Source organism: Leptidea sinapis, chromosome 11, assembly GCF_905404315.1.
Source record: "Leptidea sinapis chromosome 11, ilLepSina1.1, whole genome shotgun sequence".
NCBI classification, from domain to species: Eukaryota; Metazoa; Arthropoda; class Insecta; order Lepidoptera; family Pieridae; genus Leptidea; species Leptidea sinapis.
In genome coordinates this window covers 592,904-611,921 of record NC_066275.1, presented here as the reverse complement: position 1 = coordinate 611,921, position 19,018 = coordinate 592,904, and the positions used below count along the sequence as shown (strand labels likewise).

At 37.8% G+C, this 19,018-nt stretch overlaps 1 protein-coding gene and 1 long non-coding RNA gene across 2 annotated transcripts; one reads left to right on the top strand and one right to left on the bottom strand.

Annotated features, from left to right (window-relative positions):
• Positions 1–4,317: 4,317 nt before the first annotated feature.
• On the top strand, positions 4,318–6,876 carry LOC126966680 (uncharacterized). Its single transcript, XM_050810832.1, has 2 exons — positions 4,318–5,230; positions 5,351–6,876. Exons 1-2 carry the CDS (start codon positions 5,225–5,227, stop codon positions 6,854–6,856), a joined length of 1,512 nt encoding a protein of 503 aa, XP_050666789.1. The 5' UTR covers positions 4,318–5,224; the 3' UTR covers positions 6,857–6,876.
• A 1,694-nt stretch (positions 6,877–8,570) lies between these two features.
• Positions 8,571–17,708, bottom strand: LOC126966687 (uncharacterized). The gene is made up of 3 exons (XR_007729772.1): positions 17,414–17,708; positions 16,879–16,965; positions 8,571–9,038 (listed from the first exon to the last, which is right to left on the bottom strand). It is a non-coding gene; the product is annotated as an uncharacterized LOC126966687 (long non-coding RNA).
• Between the last annotated feature and the right edge of the window lie 1,310 nt (positions 17,709–19,018).

Genomic DNA, 19,018 nt, shown 5'->3' with positions numbered 1-19,018 from the left:
TTTTTTCTTTTCAAACAGCAGGCTGACCGTTTCAATCAGTCTACTGTCTAGTGTCCAGCGAAACTCTCATAGAAAAAAGCGATTGTATGATACGTGCAGTGATTGATAGATTGACAGATGACGGCCATAGATAATCTTGTAAAAAAGGGAGATAGCCAAAATCCACTACGTTTTATGCAACTGTTCACTTTCAAATTTAGCCGGACTATACTGCGTAGCCATATTGTAATTACTATTTCAAACTTAGGTCAAATCTCACTGCACGTTTCATACTAAATTCCAATTTTTAATAGGGCAGTCCCGCCTCTTATTACGTAGTACTTAGATTCTCTTTGGTTTCAATTTTCATATTAATAACTCCCCTTTTTTTTGAATTGGAAAGGGCGGGAAACTTAAGATCGGTTGCACGTAATTGTGATAATTTTTCATTTTATTTTTAAATTTCATGTAAATATTTAGATATTTTGATCAGATAAGTTGTAGTTTGTATATATTTTAGTAGTTAGTTTTTATTAAAGTGTTAATTTGTGTAAATTTCATCCTATTGGTAAGTCTTCTTTTCTTCACTTTTCTATGATATGATGGACCCCCCGGATGATCCTGGGGGGACAGCCCCTGATATAGGTCATGTAGTGACAATTTCTAATAATGACGAAGGTAGCACTATGCATACAGATGGTTCTGTGTCTCAGACATCTAGTGGCCGTAAAAGAGTGTCAGCTCGACCCAGAATATGCAGACACTGTAATAAAAGACGAAGAAAACACCGTGGCGATAAGAAGGATATTAAGGAAAGTGATTGCAAATGTGTAGACATTAGTGACAAACAAATTCTTTCCAAAGTCGATTCCTGCAATAATTCTTCTATAGTAGTAGAGACCATACAAAAAAATAACACAGACACTCCACAACAGCCACAGCCCCCTGTTGCAAGGCTGTTATACAACTCATTAGATGCTGCTCCTTTTGTTGTACACATTCAGAAACAGTATTCATCTCCCGATGATAATGTTACTTTACATCCAGTTACATTTGGTCGTTTTCTCAAAAGAAATTCTATTAAAAATATTGTGAATGGAAGTTTAAAAAGGATAGGCCGGAATAGGTTATCTATTTCTTTTTCTAAGTACCAAGATGCAAATGACTTTGTTGAAAACAAAAATTTAGAAAATGAAAAATATAAGGCTTTTATTCCATCATTTTCTGTGAGTAGAATAGGAATAGTCAGAGGAGTACCAGCTGAGTGGTCTGAAGAGGAAATAAAAGATAATGTTTCTGTTCCTATTGGCTGTGGCCCAATCATAAAAATTAGGAGAATAAAACGAAAGATGATGATTGATGGACAAAACCATCTTAAATGTACTGAGTCTGTGGTATTTACTTTTGATGGACAGTTTTTGCCTAAACGAGTATATATGTGCTACACTTCTCTTACTGTAGACTTGTATATATATCCTACTATTCAATGCTACAATTGTTGTCGGTTTGGTCATGTGAAATCACAATGCAGATCTAAACCAAGATGTTTTAGATGTGGTCAAGGACATAGTGGTGATAACTGCTCAAGATGATTTTATATCTTGTTGTTTATGTAAAGGTTCCCATATTGCAACTGATAAAAAATGTTTAGAATATGAAAGACAAAGAGCTATAAAGGAATCAATGGCTAAAAACTGTATTTCCTATTCAGAAGCTTCAAAGATACATCCATCTGTCTCTCGAATTTCATATGCAGATACATTACTCTCATCACCTAACATCACTCCTAATACTTTTCCAACCCAGCATCAACATTCAACACCTAAAGCTATAAACAATACTTCATATAAAAAAAACTGTTTTTGTTACACCAAAGCCTCCACCTACACTTAGCAAAGCTTAGCTTAGCTTAAGGATTCTGCTCCTGGACTGGACGGTATTCCGTATTCCTTTATCTCTCATTTAGATGATGATGCTTTATTTTATTATTTATCTCTTATAAATTTCATAGTGACATCTGGTAAATCCCCTCCACGTGGAAACGTCAAGAAATAATTCCCGTACTGAAACCTAATAGGTGTTCTTCAGACCATTCTGCCCATCGCCCAATCGCACTTTCTTCTGTTTTGATGAAAATTACAGAACATCTTATAAAAAATCGTTTAGAATGGTTTGTTGAGCATAACGGTCTATTATGTGAATCCCAATTCGGTTTCAGACGTGGGAAAAGTACTATTGATACCTTAAATATATTCATTTCTGATATTCAATTATCATTTTCATATAATAAATCAGTAATAGCTGCGTTCTTAGATATAAATTGTGCCTATGATAATGTCGTAATAAGTATTTTAAAGAGTAAGCTTTTACAACTTAATATACCTCTGCTATTAACAAATTTTATCATAAACATGCTTTCCGAAAGATACATAATCCTGAAACTAGATGACAGGAAGTCAATTACTCGACTTGTTTCAAAGGGCCTCCCCCAGGGATCAGTACTTAGCCCAATATTGTATAATATTTATACACACGATTTAAAATCATCACTTAATAGTGTAAATGTTCTTCAGTATGCTGATGATCTATTAATTTACTGTCGTGATATTACTATTGAAAAAGCTAGTTCTTCTATAACACAACCGCTGATAAATTTAAAAACTTGGTTGGACTTAAATGGCCTTGATCTATCACCTGAAAAAAGTACAATAGTTTTATTCACGAGATCAAGAACTCCTCCTCCTATTTCTATATTTTATGAGGGTTATCAGATCCCAGTTAAAGATAATGTTAAGTTTTTGGGAATTGTCTTAGATTCGAAACTAACTGGTATCCCACATTGTGATTACCTAAATGCTAAATGTGAGCGTACTCTTAATATTTTAAGATGTCTGTCAGGTGTTTGGTGGGGTGCGCCCCCCCATTTTGCATGAAATTGTTATATAATGCTCTTATAAGAAGTATATTAGATTATGGTACATTCTTGCTGGAGCCTGGTAGTGTTAAGGACATTTAAAAAACTAGATCTCATACAGTCCAAAGCTTTACGAGTAGTTTCTGGTGCTATGCGGTCAAGTCCTATCAATGCTCTTCAAGTAGAATGTGGTGATCCTCCACTACATCTACGTCGTCAATATTTAGCAGACAAATTTATATTCCGATATTTTCAGTTTCTTAACCACTCTCTTTATAACAAACTTCAGAAACTTTCTCATCATATAGATTCATCTGCATATTGGTCAAATAAAAAACCACCTTGTCTAATCAATAGTTTTAAGAAATTTATCAACATAAAAGCTCCTATTCATCGATCCATTAATTATCCTCTTTTCACTACTAGCTTTGAAGCATTAATGTTGCTTCCAGAAATTAATTTTAACTCAGATTTAAATAAGCACGATATTAGTACAAATTTTTCGTTTAATCTTCTTAAAAATACTGTTTGGGTTGATTACCATCATATTTACACAGACGCATCTAAACATTCCTCCTCGGATCCCGTTGGTGTAGGTGTCTATCACGCTCAATTTAAAATATCACAGAAAATTAAACTACCTCCGGAAACATCGGTGTTTACTGGGGAATGTTATGGTATTTTTAAGGCTATTGAATATATTATTCTATTTAAACTTCCAAAAACAATAATTTTCTCTGATTCAAAAAGTGCCTTACAGTCTCTCAATAGGTTCCCATTTAAATCAAAAAACATTTCTTCTGTTGTCATAGAAATAAGAAATCTATTAAATAAATGCAATCACTTTGGTCTTTCTGTGTTGTTTGTATGGATCCCCAGCCATAGCGACATTCCTGGTAATATAAAAGCAGACCAACTAGCTAATGAAGCCGTGGTCGATGGCGACATTTTCCCTTATAAAGTTTTTTGCCAGGATCTAGGTGCTCTTCCTATAGTTCACCTTCAGGATTGTTGGAATAGACTTTGGACTGAAACTAGTCAATCAAAAGGCAGGAAATATTTTAACCTTCAGCCACTTATTTCATTTAAACCATTCCAATCATTTCATTTTCCGTGCCAAATGCAATAAGTTAGTATGTTCTTCTATCATAAGAATGCGTTTGGGTCATGTTTGCACTCCTGTTCATCTTAATAGATTAGGCATTGTATCTACTGACATGTGTGAATGTGAATCCGATAAATGTGATCTAGATCACATTTTCTTTTCATGTTCTCTATACGACCGCTCCTCATTCCTGAATGATCTAATATCTCTTAATGTTTCTGTTGAAACTACATTGTGAGTGTAGTCGCCCATACATAATTGTATAAAACTAGTGCATAGTAAATTTACATTGAGTTAAAACAGTAGCTTTAAAGTCCTCGAACCGAGAGCATGTTTTTTATTACCGACAAGCAATAAACAATCTAATCACCCTTACAATACAGTACATAGTGGTCCAAACGAGTCCGATTATTAGCGAGTGCATCAAACAAAAGACGGATTAGTGTGAACAGATTATAGCGATAAGAAACCGGCCGCCGTGTAGTGCTAACACCAGTGCACCTTATTGCGCTGTAATACGGTTGAAACTTCAGAACAGCTATCGAAGAATTTTTTGTGGAAGTTTCTTACAAGTTCTATTACAAAACTAGAAACAACACGTGATATAATTACGTCAAAATGGCTACTGCAGTTGAACAATTATTGAATTTGTTACAAGATGCTTCTAATTTGTTAAAGAAGACACAGATTAACTTAAAGAAATGTTCAAAGTCTCGGCTTACACGTGGATATTTAACAGCGCGGTTGGAGTGTATTAAAGAATATTGGAAACTGTTTATAACTACGCATCAAACTTTAATAAAAACAACGACTCAAGTGCAACGTAACGATATAGCTTATTTTGTTAACGATGAGTACAACTCCTTTGAAGACTTGTACATATGTATCAAGGCTGATATTCAAGATATGTTATCAGATATGGAAACGCCGCCTTCTACGAGTAGTCAACAGAGGAATTGCAGCTTGATGTCGACTGAGGGAGCTTCATCGCAAGTTTTGCTACCTAGGATACAACTGCCTGTTTACAATGGACATTATGAAGAATGGCCTACATTCCACGATTTATTTGTCAGTTTGGTGCATAATAACACATCTCTTTCCGACGTACAAAAACTACACTACTTAAAGACAAGTTTAGCTGGTGAAGCCGAAGCGCTGTTAAGACACATTCAAGTCACCGACACCAATTATGCACAAGCGTAAAACAACGTTTCGGTAACAAGAGGATGATTGTAAGTACAATACTTAAACGTTTATTTAATCAGAAAAGGATAAGTGTACCGTCTGCCCAACACATCAAACTGTTGCTTGAAACTACTTGTGAGTGTCTTAATACTTCAAATAATTTGAAGGTTACCACCGAGTCCTGGGACCCAGTAATTATATTTCTTGTGATACAGAAATTGGATCAGGACTCACACAAAGAATGGGAGACATACAACTACAAACAAAACACAGATGATTTACCTTCTTGGAGTGATTTGAAGATCTTTTTGGAATCTAAATTAAGGACATTAGAGTTAGTTACCCCAACCAGTGAGAATGCATTTCATGTAACTCCTTCCGTGAAATCATGTTTATTATGTAATCAAAGTCATACGTTGTGTCATTGTAAAGAATTTTGTAGAATGTCAATAAGCGAAAGAAACAAATATGTAAAAATTAATAACTTGTGTTACAATTGCTTATCGATAGGGCATCCAGTTAAGTCGTGTCGATTGCCAATATCCTGTCGTATCTGCAACAAACGCCATCATAGTCTTTTACATGAAAACAAACAGGAGGAAGCTGTGGCTCATACCAGTGTGTCACAAATACAACCACAGATTCCTAACAACACACATGTCGAAGATGGTGAATTCCAAGTAAGTACAATGATGACGTCACATTCAAACACAAACACAAAACACAATTTTGCTTTATTAGCAACAGCAATGGTAAAACTATGCAGTGAAGAAGGACACACTGTTGTTTTACGAACTTTAATCGATCAAGGTTCACAGGCATCCTTTCTTAGTGAACTTGCTGCACAACTTCTCAAACTAAAAAGGAGACAGGTTCGAGGTACAATCACAGGGGTAGGTTCAACACAAACGCAAGTCAGTAGCATCGTACACATACAAATTTTTTCTACATTTGATTCTAATTTTTGTATGCCAACAGAAGCTTATGTAATGTCTAAACAAATTACAACAAGGTTGCCATCCAAGTCACTCATCAAGAACAACTGGCCACATATACTAGGTTTACAATTAGCAGATCCAACTTATGACAAACCTGGACCTATAGATTTATTATTAGGTGTCAAGGAATATGCTAATCTAATAAAACAGGATATTATAAGAGGTCCTCCTGGTACGCCATGTGCCCAAAAAACGAAGTTGGGTTGGATTCTTTTCGGACAAATAGATGACCCTTTTACAGAAACACAACCCTTAATTGTAATGCATCATCAAATTGACTTGGATGTCATGATAAAAAAAATGTGGGAGTTGGAAAATGACACGGACAGAAAATTAACACAAGAAGAATGGCTCTGTGAAGAGATTTATAAACAAACACACAGAAGAAATGAAGATGGTAGGTATGTTGTAAATTTACCATTTAAAACAAGCAATGAAAAATCGCCTGATGGAAATAGCAAAGATATAGCCTATGGAAGATTTTTACAATTAGAGAGAAGGTTCGAAAGGAACCCTACATATAAAGAAGCTTACACAAAAGTAATCAAAGAGTATTTGACATTAAACCACGCAGAAGAAGTTCCTGAAAATGAAAAAGATAATAGAGCGGTGTATTTAAGTCATCATGCAGTTATTCGTAATGATAGTGAAAGTATTCCGGAGTTAAAACAGTAGCATTAAAGACCTCGAACCGAGAGCATGTTTTTTATTACCGACAAGCAAGAAACAATCTAATAACCCTTACAATACAGTACAGTTCCTTTTCCTACCTGTATATCCTGTCTAATTATGTATCCATGTAAATTTTATAAAATATTGTCATCTTTCATTCTTCAGAATCATATTAAAGTTTAAATATTTGTAATGTTGTGTAAGTAGCAAGTATATATGTATATTTATGAAATTTTTAATATCCGTTTCAATCCTCTTTCTACTTATCTGATCCTTTCCCGTGTTCCGTATCCTTTTTTAACTTAGTTTCCCAATCTTTTAATTTACGTTATTGGCAAAAAGTAAACGCTATTGCCAAAAGAAGAAAAAAAAATCTCCCCTTTTTGAAAAAAAGGGCGGGAAACTTAAGATCGGTCGCACGCAATTTTGATAATTTTTCATTTTATTTTTAAATTTCATGTAAATATTTAGATATTTTGATCGGATAAGTTGTAGTTTGTATATATTTTAGTAGTTAGTTTGTATTAAAGTGTAAATTTGTTTATTTGTGTAAATTTCATCCTATTGGTAAGTCTTCTTTTCTTCACTTTTCTATGATATGATGGACCCCCCGGATGATCCTGGGGGGACAGCCCCTGATATAGGTCATGTAGTGACGATTTCCAATAATGACGATGGTAGTACGATGGATACAGATGGTTCTGTGTCTCAGACATCTAGTGGCCGTTAAAGAGTGTCAGCTCGACCCAGAATATGCAGACACTGTAATAAAAGACGACGAAAACACCGTGGTGATAAGAAGGATATTAAGGAAAGTGATTGCAAATGTGTAGACATTAGCGACAAACAAATTCTTTCCAAAGTCGATATACCACAGACTCAGTACATCTTAAATGTACTGAGTCTGTGGTATTTACTTTCGATGGACAGTTTTTGCCTAAACGAGTGTATATGTGCTACACTTCTCTTACTGTAGACTTGTATATATATCGTACTATTCTATGCTACAATTGTTGTCTGTTTGGTCATGTGAAATCTCAATACAGATCTAAACCAAGATGTTTTAGATGTGGTCAAGGACATACTGGTGATAACTCTTCTATTCAAGATGATTTTATATCTTGTTGTTTATGTAAAGGTTGCAACGGATAAAAAATGTTTAGAATATGAAAGACAAAGAGCTATAAAGGAATCAATGGCTAAAAACTGTATTTCCTATTCAGAAGCTTCAAAGATACATCCATCTGTCTCTCGAATTTCATATGCAGATACATTACTCTCATCACCTAACATCACTCCTAATACTTTTCCAACCCAGCATCAACATTCAACACCTAAAGCTATAAACAATACTTCATATAAAAAAAACTGTTTTTGTTACACCAAAGCCTCCACCTACACTTAGCAAAGGATATGACAAATCTGCTCACCAAGAATTTTTAAGGGATTTTAACATTCCCCAACCCTCTAATGGATGTGCATTAATTAACAAAGAAAATGAAAAGCCTTTGGAATCCTCAGTAATTGATTTAATTATTTCTCTTATAAAATCTCTTAGTCAATCGAATCAATTTTCACCGTCCAACGCTGCCTTATTAGTTTCTGCAATTATTCAAATTTATAAACCAAATAATGGACAAAGTTCTTCAATGGAATTGTCAAAGCATCACTCCTAAAAAAGTGATCTTATTTATTTATTAAATAAATATAAATCTTATATCTGTGCTCTTCAAGAGACTTGGTTGAAACCAGGATCTTTATTTAAGATTCGTGGTTATTCATGTCTCAGAGAAGATCGTGTGGATGGGCAAGGCGGAGTAGCCATGCTTGTGAAACACCCTCTTTCCTTTTCTCTCTTCTCTATTCCTTTTCACAGTAATGATTTTTCTATTATTGCTGCTTTAGTCGAAAATATCTGTTATGTATCTATTTATATACCTCATCCTTCTTCTGCAATCTTAAATGAAATTAAAGATATTATTTCCATTCTTCCGAAGCCTTTTATGATCCTTGGTGATTTTAACTGTCGCCATGAAACCTGGGGTTACTTATCTTCTAATAGTTATGGTAACACATTAATAGATATATTTGATTCAGTGAATTTGTGTATATTAAATGATGGTCGTCCTACACGATGTTCTCATCCTGACGAGCGCCCAAGTGCTCCAGATTTAACAGTCACTTTCTTTTCTTTTTTTTTTATGGAATAGGAGGACAAACGAGCTTACGGGTCACCTGTTGTTAAGTGATCACCGCCGCCCACACTCTCTTGCAACACCAGAGGAATCACAGGAGCGTTGCCGGCCTTTAAGGAAGGTGTACGCGCTTTTTTTGAAGGTACCCATGTCGTATCGTCCCGGAAACACCGCACAAGGAAGTTCATTCCACAGCTTTGTAGTACGTGGAAGAAAGCTCCTTGTAAACCGGACTGTGGAGGACCGCCACACATCCAGATGGTGAGGATGATATCCTAACTTGTGGCGTGTCGAAGGTGGAATTCGGCGGCAGGAATTAGGTAAAACAGCTCTTCGGAACACTCCCCGTGATAAATGCGGTAGAAGACACACAATGAAGCGACGTCTCTACGCAACGCCAAGTGATCCAGCCGTTCACAGAGTACTGGGTCCCCGGCAATTCGAGCTGCTCTGCGTTGCACGCGGTCAAATGGATCGAGCTGATACTGGGGTGCGCCAGACCAGAGATGACAGCAATACTCCATGTGTGGCCGGACCTGTGCTTTGTACGGCGCTAGATTGTGGGCCGGCTTGAAGTATTGCCGTGCTCTATTAATGACGCCCAGTTTCTTTGAAGCCAATTTGGCTTTGCCCTCCAGATGGCCACGGAATTGGCAATCGCTCGAGATTTCAAGACCCAATATTCCGATACTAGGCGAGGCTTTTAGGGAAGTGTTGTCGAAGAGCGGTGATGCGACAAATGGGGTTTTTTTAGTGGTAAACGCATAAACTTGAGTCTTCTGGGGGTTAAATTGGACAAGGTTCAATTTACCCCATTCCGCGACCTTCTCAAGAGAGGACTTGATAGAAGACACAAGTTTCTCCCGGCACTGGTCGACGATTTCCCTAGAGAGACCTGCATGGCCCGTGTATACGGCATCACCAGTGCTGTCATCTGCATAGCAATGAATGTTGGAGGTGCCCAACATATCATTGATATGCAGAAGAAACAGCGTGGGAGATAGCACACAGCCTTGGGGACTCCAGCATTCACGGGCTTCAGCTTCGACCAATGTCCGTCGACAACGACCTGTATGCTGCGCCCAGTGAGGAAGCTGGAGGTCCACTTGCACAAGCTGTCGGGGAGCCCAAATGATGGAAGTTTAGGGAGGAGCGCCTTGTGCCATACACGATCAAAGGCCTTCGCTATATCCAGTCTAACTGCCAGGCCTTCCCCCTTGCTTTCAATAGCCGCAGCCCATCTATGTGTTAGGTATACCAGAAGATCACCTGCCGACCGACCATGGCGAAAGCCGTATTCTCAGTCGTTGATCAACTGGTGACCCTCTAGGTATACCAAGAGCTGACGGCTAATTATGCTCTCCATGATTTTGGAGAGCAGGGAGGTAATAGCAATAGGCCTGTAGTTTGCCGGATCCGAACTGTCTCCTTTTTTTGGATCGGATGGACAAGGGCTGACTTCCATGAGTCAGGGACTACGCCTTTGGAATAAGAGTGCCGGAATAAACGCGTTAGCACCGGCGTCAACTCAGGGGCACACGTTCTAAGCACGATTGGAGAAATGCCATCCGGCCCGCTCGACTTCCTGACGTCCAACAAAAACAGAGCTCGCCTAACAGTTTTCTGTCTGTCTGTTCTCGTAGTGTTTCTTGCGATAAAGACGCACAGTTCGTATTTAACCACGCCACCCGCATTTTTTATTAGTTGTAATACGTGTGTAAAAAAAAAATTGCATTCCCCCACTCATTGCCGTAACAAGTATGTAGTGATGGGAAAGTTCAACATCGATATCGATATACAATTTTTATTTACTGGCATCCAATATGGATAGATTTTTGACTAGATCAAATTCCGTGTCATCCTTGCCAAATACTAAATGACCAGGTGATATGGAGCTAGACTGGTCCATACCTAAAAGAGATGCGCATGGAACACAAGTGAAAACGCAAACACCAGTGAAAACATTCAATAGATTTAGCGGCCTTCCTGACCAAGGTTCATCAGCATCCATCAAACTTCGGGAGGCGTCCATAACTGTGAAGAAATCTAGTTAGATCCCTCCAATTCACATTTATATTAAATCTGATTGGACTCACGAGTACATAAAAACTGGTTTGGTGGTTTCCCGTTATACCAAGGGTTTCCATCTTAAATATCAAGGCCATCAAAGAATCATTGTTTACTGTTACTCAGTAGAGGGCCACAAATCACTTCAAGATGGCTTGCGCTCTGAGAACATTAATTTCTAAACTTTTTCGAGGAAAGAAGAACGAACATTTAAATTTATTATAATCGGGCTCCCTAACTATGTTCAAAAAAATGTAACTGGTTTGTTAGATGAACTTGGTTTTCCTAATGCAACCGCTAAAAAACTCAGACATGCAGACGATAAATCTGACGCTAGTCCCTTATACTTGGTGCAATTACCTCCAGGAGCTAATGTCATTGCTTTTAGTAAAATTAAATATCTAAGTAATTGTGTTTTGCAAATACGCAAATTTCAGCCAAAGACCCATGCTGGAACTCAATGTTTTCGCTGCCAAGCTTTTGGGCACTCTTCCAAAAACTGCAACTTGCCACCTCGCTGCGTAAAGTGCTTAGAAAATCACATCTCTAGTGAATGCCCAAAGAAAGACAGAAACACGCCTGCGCAGTGTTGCAACTGCAATGAAAATCACCCTGCAAACTATCGGCAATGTAGAGAACGACAAAAATACCTCAAGCTTGTCGAGTCAAGGAAGGAAGAACATAAATTAATCCAAACGTCTAAGCGTCTTCCTAAAAATGCTGGAATTGATGGTCGTTCTTGGGCTAATGTGGCAGGTGCCAATGTGAAGAAAATCCCTATGTTCGAGAATCCAGCCGAAAACAATGTGACAACTGCAGCACCTTCATGCCATCCGGATAGTGCTACTGCAGAGATGTTAAAGATTTTAGCAACGTTATGCTGATTCTTTCTCATCTGGGTCAGTATGTCTAAGTGTAGTGAATTACGTTTTCTTTATTGGAATGCCGATGGCATTAGTCCTAAGCTATATGAGCTTATTGATATCATTTGTAAACTGTCAGTTGACATTATAGCATTGTGTGAAACCAAACTTAGCCCTAAGCATAAACTGCACATTCCCGGTTATGTAACTTATCGACAAGATAAAAGATCGAATGGGTCAGGCCAAGGTGTAGCTTTACTTATCAAATCAGAAATCCCCCATACTCCGTTACATATAACGGCAATCCAGACCCTTGAATGTATCGGTGTTAATATAACATTGTCGGGTAAAGACACGTCTATAATTTCGGCATACCAATCTCCAAACCAAGAACTTCTTGTCAGCTACCTAGACTTAGTAATTAATTCGTATGATAGGATTCTACTCATGGGAGACCTTAATTCTAAACATGACTACTGGAACTGCGAAAAAGCTAATCAAAGAGGAAATCGCCTATTTGATCATATGGTTAGTAATGATTATGACGTACTCGGTCCGCTTGTCCCCACACTTGTACATTATCGTAGTGATTACTCACCCTCCATTCCTGATATAGTTTTAGTTAAAAATGTTTACAATATATCACGGCCGGAGACTTCATCACGTCTTTCATCTAACCACCTTCCTGTTGCCTTCTCTGTCGGTGAATCTTTTACTCGAAAACCGTTTATTCGATATAGGTACGAAGATGCAAATTGGAAGCAGTTTAGATCTTACTTAAACGCGAATATCGCACTCTCACCAAAATGTAACAATATCAGTTACGAAATCGATTTTTCCATAGAGCAACTTACTGCTATGATTGTTAAGGCAAGAGATATGAGTATTCCTCATGGCCCTGATATAATCACCCCACATAAACTACCAAAATATATTAAAACTAAAATCAAGAATAAAAATAAACTAAGGTCCTTAGCTACTAAAGAAACTGACAGAATTATCAAAAGAATATTATGCTCAGAAATTAATAAACTACAAAAAAGTATTAAAGTATCTTTGAGAAATTTTAATGATCAAATTTGGAATAACAAACTCAAAAAAATTGATAATCCAAGTTCTGACCTTTGGCGCGTAGTGAAATCTTTAAGTGCGAAACCTACGACTATTCCACCTTTAAGATGCCATGACAATAGGTTTACCTCCAATGTTTTAGAACAATGCGAAGTACTTGCCGATGCCTTTTATGATAATATGAAACTCACAAATAGCTGGGTAAGCGATCCTACTACTGAGAAAATTGTTGAAGAAGCTAATACTTCTCTTTATATACCAAACTATAGTTCTCCGTTGCGGCCCATTACCCCAACAGAAATAGCTAAAGCCGTTAAAAAATTAAAAAATCGTAAAGCTCCAGGTATTGATGGCCTAAATAATCAATTACTGAAAAACCTACCGCAGAAATTATTGGTTCTTTTACCAAAAATTCTAAATGACTGTCTTCGTAACAGTTATTTTCCTTCAATGTGGAAAATTGCTAAAGTTATTAACATTACAATCAAAAAACCCGGAAAGGACGATACTATCCCATCTCATTATCGCCCTATCAGCTTACTTTCTTCCTTAGCTAAACTATTTGAATCGTTAATTGCAAAGAGGCTATTAGATGTAATAGAAAACAAAATTATTCCTGAGCAGTTCGGCTTTCGCAAGGGTCATTCCACTGCGCAGCAATTAGCAAGAGTCGCCGAACACGTGACTCATCATCTTAATTTAGGCCAGTCTACTGGCATGATACTATTAGACGTTGAAAAAGCCTTTGACACTGTTTGGCATGCTGGACTGATTCATAAACTAATTTCACCCGATGTTCCATTGCCTCTGGTTAGATTACTTAAGTCATATTTAGAAGATCGTTCTTTTACAGTCCACATAGGTGATATTATATCGAGCCCACGACCTGTACCAGCCGGTATACCACAGGGTTCAATCTTAGGGCCCTATTTATTCGTGATGTACCTAAATGACATCAAAAAACAACCTCATAACCACCTCGCTGGATTTGCAGACGATACTGCGAGTTTTACGTCTTCTGATGACATTGATATTATAATATCACGCCTTCAGTGGTCACTGGAACTACTTATCACTTATTTCACCAAGTGGAAGTTAAAAATAAATACCCTTAAAACGGAAGCTATTATGTTTACTCGAAAACGCTCAACTCCAATTCGCAAACTAAGAATAGACGGTCAACTTATCCCATGGAGTACTACGGTAAAATACCTGGGCCTAATACTAGATAATAAGCTAAACTGGACACAAAATACAAATGCTCTTCATGTTAAAGGTATTAAAGCAATTAACGCTCTCAGTCCTGTGCTTAACCGCAAATCAAATTTAAGTTGCAACACTAAAATGCGTATATATTCTAGTCTTGTCAGGCCATGCATTACATATGCTGCTCCCGTGTGGTGGAGCACTTGCAATACTAATTACGATAAAATTCAATCAATACAGAATAAATCCATTAAAATTTCATATAATACCGTGTTTCGAACTAACCTGAAAAAATTACAATTTAATAAAAAAATTCTATTAATCAAACACTTCATATTTAGGATATCTAAGAAATTCTATCTTTTTAAAAATCCGACTCACAAGAATCCCTTAATTTCCTCAATTGTTAGAACCCGCTTAAATAACTTACGATACGCTGGCAGGTATAATCGATATCGCCTCCCACATCACTATTTCCTCGAGTATGGATAACGTCACATAATACCGGTTTCAACTAGCTTGGTGTCGCAGGCTCGCAGCCTGTAGGTAGTGTAATCCGTTACCTTACGCATTGATGCAATGCTATAATTTTGATAATGACTGTATTACTACGTTATTCTTTTCTCCATGATTAGTATTGAACAATTTAATTGTGATTAATGTGCTAGTATTATGTCACAATAATACTTATATTGCAAAATAATATTGTTATAATTTAAGTAGGTACATAATCTAAAACTTGTATGACCATAAAGTCAGCGAGATGTTTTTGTATTTTAATACCTACCTATTTCATTATCTTGTTTATTAAGTTTATATTGTTTTATATCTAAATATTTTAAAAAGACGTAATTAGTCTATGTAAAATAATTGTCTTTAAGTGATTATGTACAGCATCCATTGTATTAGATTTTAAGCTTATGGTAAATAAAGACCTTTATAAACTAACTAACTCTGACACCGCGGGATGGTCGGCGGTGTTTTTCCGTTGTCCTCAAGAGTCGAGTTGGAGGCGAAAAGAGCGCACAGGAGATCGGCTTTCTCTTTTGCCGTATAGGCCAGGGTGTCATTCCTCATGTGCAACGGCGGCATGGACGGCTGGCTGAAGTTACCAAGAGCAGCTTTCGACAATGACCAGAACTTGCGTGTTCCGGTCGGGTAACTGGAAAGCTGCTCGCCGATTTTGACGACGAGTTTTGACTTTGCACGGGCGATTTGCCGCTTAAAAAATCTGGAAGCACGGTTGTATTTCCTCTTAAGAACTATGCAGATCGGATCCTTTGTGCCCAGCGCCGCAACCCAAGTTCGATACGCCTGTTTTTTGCAGTCAGATGCTGCTTTTACTGACGCATCGAACCAGGGCTGTGATCTGCCATCGATCGGTACTACAGAGTTTGGTATAAAAATATCCATACCCTGTAGTATCACATCGGCTACTGCAACGGCGCAGGCACTAGGATCATCCGAAGGGAAACAAACCCCGCCCCAAGGGTAGGATGCAAAAAAGGAACGCATCCTATCCCAATCTGCTGACTTGTAGTGCCATACGCGGCGGGTCGCTGGGGGTCTGCGACGTTGGCGTCGGATAGGCACTACACTCCTGACCAGGCAATGGTTGGACGTTCCGAGAGGGGCGTCGACAAAGACCTGGTAACCATCGGGATGTGTAGTCAGCAGAAGATCCAATAAGGACGGCATGTGGCTATCCACACCCGGGAGCCGCGTTGGCGACTCGACTAATTGGGCCAGACCATACGCCAATGCAAAATTATGCGCAGATCGCCCTGCGTAGTCTGTGGTACGTGATCCAAGCCATTCGGCATTGTGCCCGTTGAAATCACCCAAGACTACGATTTCTGCGGAGGGGATCTGTGCAAGCACGTCGTCATTTGCCGCTTGAACGCAGCCCATGAGATGATCGGTTTCTGCGTTACCACTAATGGGACCTGTAGACACACGCATAGATGCGGACGCGGTCCTCTAAATCTACGCGGAGCCAGAGAGTGGACAGGTCCCTACCCTCAAAATTGCCGAGACGGCGACAGCAGATATCCTCCCTAACGTACACACATACCCCGGCATGAGGCAAAAAATTGAGCTCAATTTTGTACCCGGGGTACGTTAAATATGACGTATCGCTAGGTCCAGATATCTGCGTCTCCGTAAGGAAACACAAGGCCGGCTTCGCCGTCTCAAGGTGGTGGTGGACGGCGTTTAAGTTGGAGTGAATTCCCCTGATATTGCAAAAGTCCACGTTGAGTGTGGAGCGGGGTGCCGTGGTGTTACTGCCTCGTTTGTCCTTGGTCATGCGCGGTACTGTGCCCTCGCCAGAATACGAAGGGCAGCCCGAGCTAGGGTGCTCGGGGAGGGATTCTCCGACTCTGGTAGAGCCGGTACCCTCCTGGGGTACTATCTCTTTAGGGACCGCTGTCATAATCTTTGTTGGGGAAGGGGGGGGGGGAAATGGCCTCCGGTCCCGGACGAGTCTGGCCCGATTGTGCTGACGTCAAAAGACGGCTGCGTGACTCTCCCACTTCTAAAAAGCCCTTAGTCGCCTCTTACGACACCCATGGGCCTGGGACTCCCCTATTCTTTTTATGCCCCGGGGAAAGTACAGTACTACACCTAATCTTGCTTCTTCTTTGTCCTGGGATCCATTGCGATCTACTTTTGGTAGTGATCACTTCCCACTATTATTATCATTTCCAACCTGCAATAATAACAATAAAGTATTACATATTCAAATTCAAATTCAAATATTTTTATTCAAATAGGATTTATAATCACTTATTGAACGTCAAAATCTACCACCCATTCAAAAGAGACTGCCTCAGACCTGAGAAGGATGGGCGCAAGAAACTGAGCGGGCTTTTTTTTTTATATAAAATATGGATTACAATGTAATATCGTACAATAAACATTAATAATTAAAGAGCCTGAGGGTGTTCGCTTTAATCCCAATCCGTGGTGTCATTAAGAAAATCGTTTATGCTATAATAACCTTTCCCACACAAACGTTTTTTTACAATTCTTTTAAATTTCGTAAATAAATTAATAATAAATTTCGTTAAATAAACATATTCTCCTCGTTTAAAATATAAGCTTAATGATGTTGATTGGGATTTATATAAAGATCTAATAAAGAACAAAATTATTACACTTCCAAAAATTAATCCAGGTACAGAATCTCAGTGTGCAGATTCTTTAACAAGAATCTTTATTGAGGTTGCCAATGAGATATTTCCAATTAAAAATAGCTCTTTGGGTTTTATTCCTTCTCCTCCTTGGTGGAATAACGAATGTACTGAGGCAGTAAAGAGAAGAAAATATGCTGAAATTACATACTGTCAATGTTCCACTGATGAGAATTTTGAAATTCTTACAAAGAGTATGTCAGAAACTTCAAAATTTCTAAAGAAAAAGAAATTTGATGGCTGGAAAAACTTCTGCTATTCAATATCACCTGATGTCAAACCATCTCTTGTGTGGCAAAATATAAGAAGGTTTAGATCTGCATCCAAAGATTCATCTCCGAAATCAATCCCTTTTCATTTAATTAATAGCTTTTTAGATAAATTGGCTCCACCTTTCGTTCCTGAAGACTTAATAATTTTTTACCCTGTAATAAATATAAATAATGATAACTGCTTTGGTTTAAACAGTATATTTTCTCTCACTGAATTAAAAGGTGTATTGTCACATGTTAAGGATTCTGCTCCTGGACTGGACGGTATTCCGTATTCCTTTATCTCTCATTTAGATGATGATGCTTTATTTTATTATTTATCTCTTATAAATTCCATAGTGACATCTGGTAACATCCCCTCCACGTGGAAACGTCAAGAAATAATTCCCCTACTGAAACCTAATAGGTGTTCTTCAGACCATTCTGCCCATCGCCCAATCGCACTTTCTTCTGTTTTGATGAAAATTACAAAACATGTTATAAAAAATCGTTTAGAATGGTTTGTTGAGCATAACGGTCTATTATGTGAATCCCAATTCGGTTTCGGACGTGGGAAAAGTACTATTGATACCTTAAGTATATTCATTTCTGATATTCAATTATCATTTTCATATAATAAATCAGTAATAGCTGCGTTCTTAGATATAAATTGTGCCTATGATAATGTCGTAAGAAGTATTTTAAAAAGTAAGTTTTTACAACTTAATATACCTCTGCTATTAACAAATTTTATCATAAACATGCTTTCCGAAATATACATAATCCTGAAACTAGATGACGGCAAGTCAATTACTCGACTTGTTTCAAAGGGCCTCCCCCAGGGATCAGTACTTAACCCAATATTATATAATATTTATACACACTATTTAAAATCACCACTTAATAGTGTAAATGTTCTTCAGTATGCTGATGATCTATTAATTTACTGTCGTGATATTTCTATTGAAAAAGCTAGTTCTTCTGTATGGTTGGGCTTAAATGGCCTTGATCTATCACCTGAAAAAAGCACAATAGTTTTATTCACGAGATCAAGAACTCCTCCTCCTATTTCTATATTTTATGAGTGTTATCAGATTCCAGTTAAAGATAATGTTAAGTTTTTGGGAATTGTCTTAGATTCGAAACTAACTGGTATCCCACATTGTGAATACCTAAATGCTAAATGTGAGCGTACTCTTAATATTTTAAGATGTCTGTCAGGTGTTTGGTGGGGTGCGCCCCCTTTTTAAATGAAATTGTTATATAATGCTCATATAAGAAGTATATTAGATTATGGTACATTCTTGCTGGAGCCTGG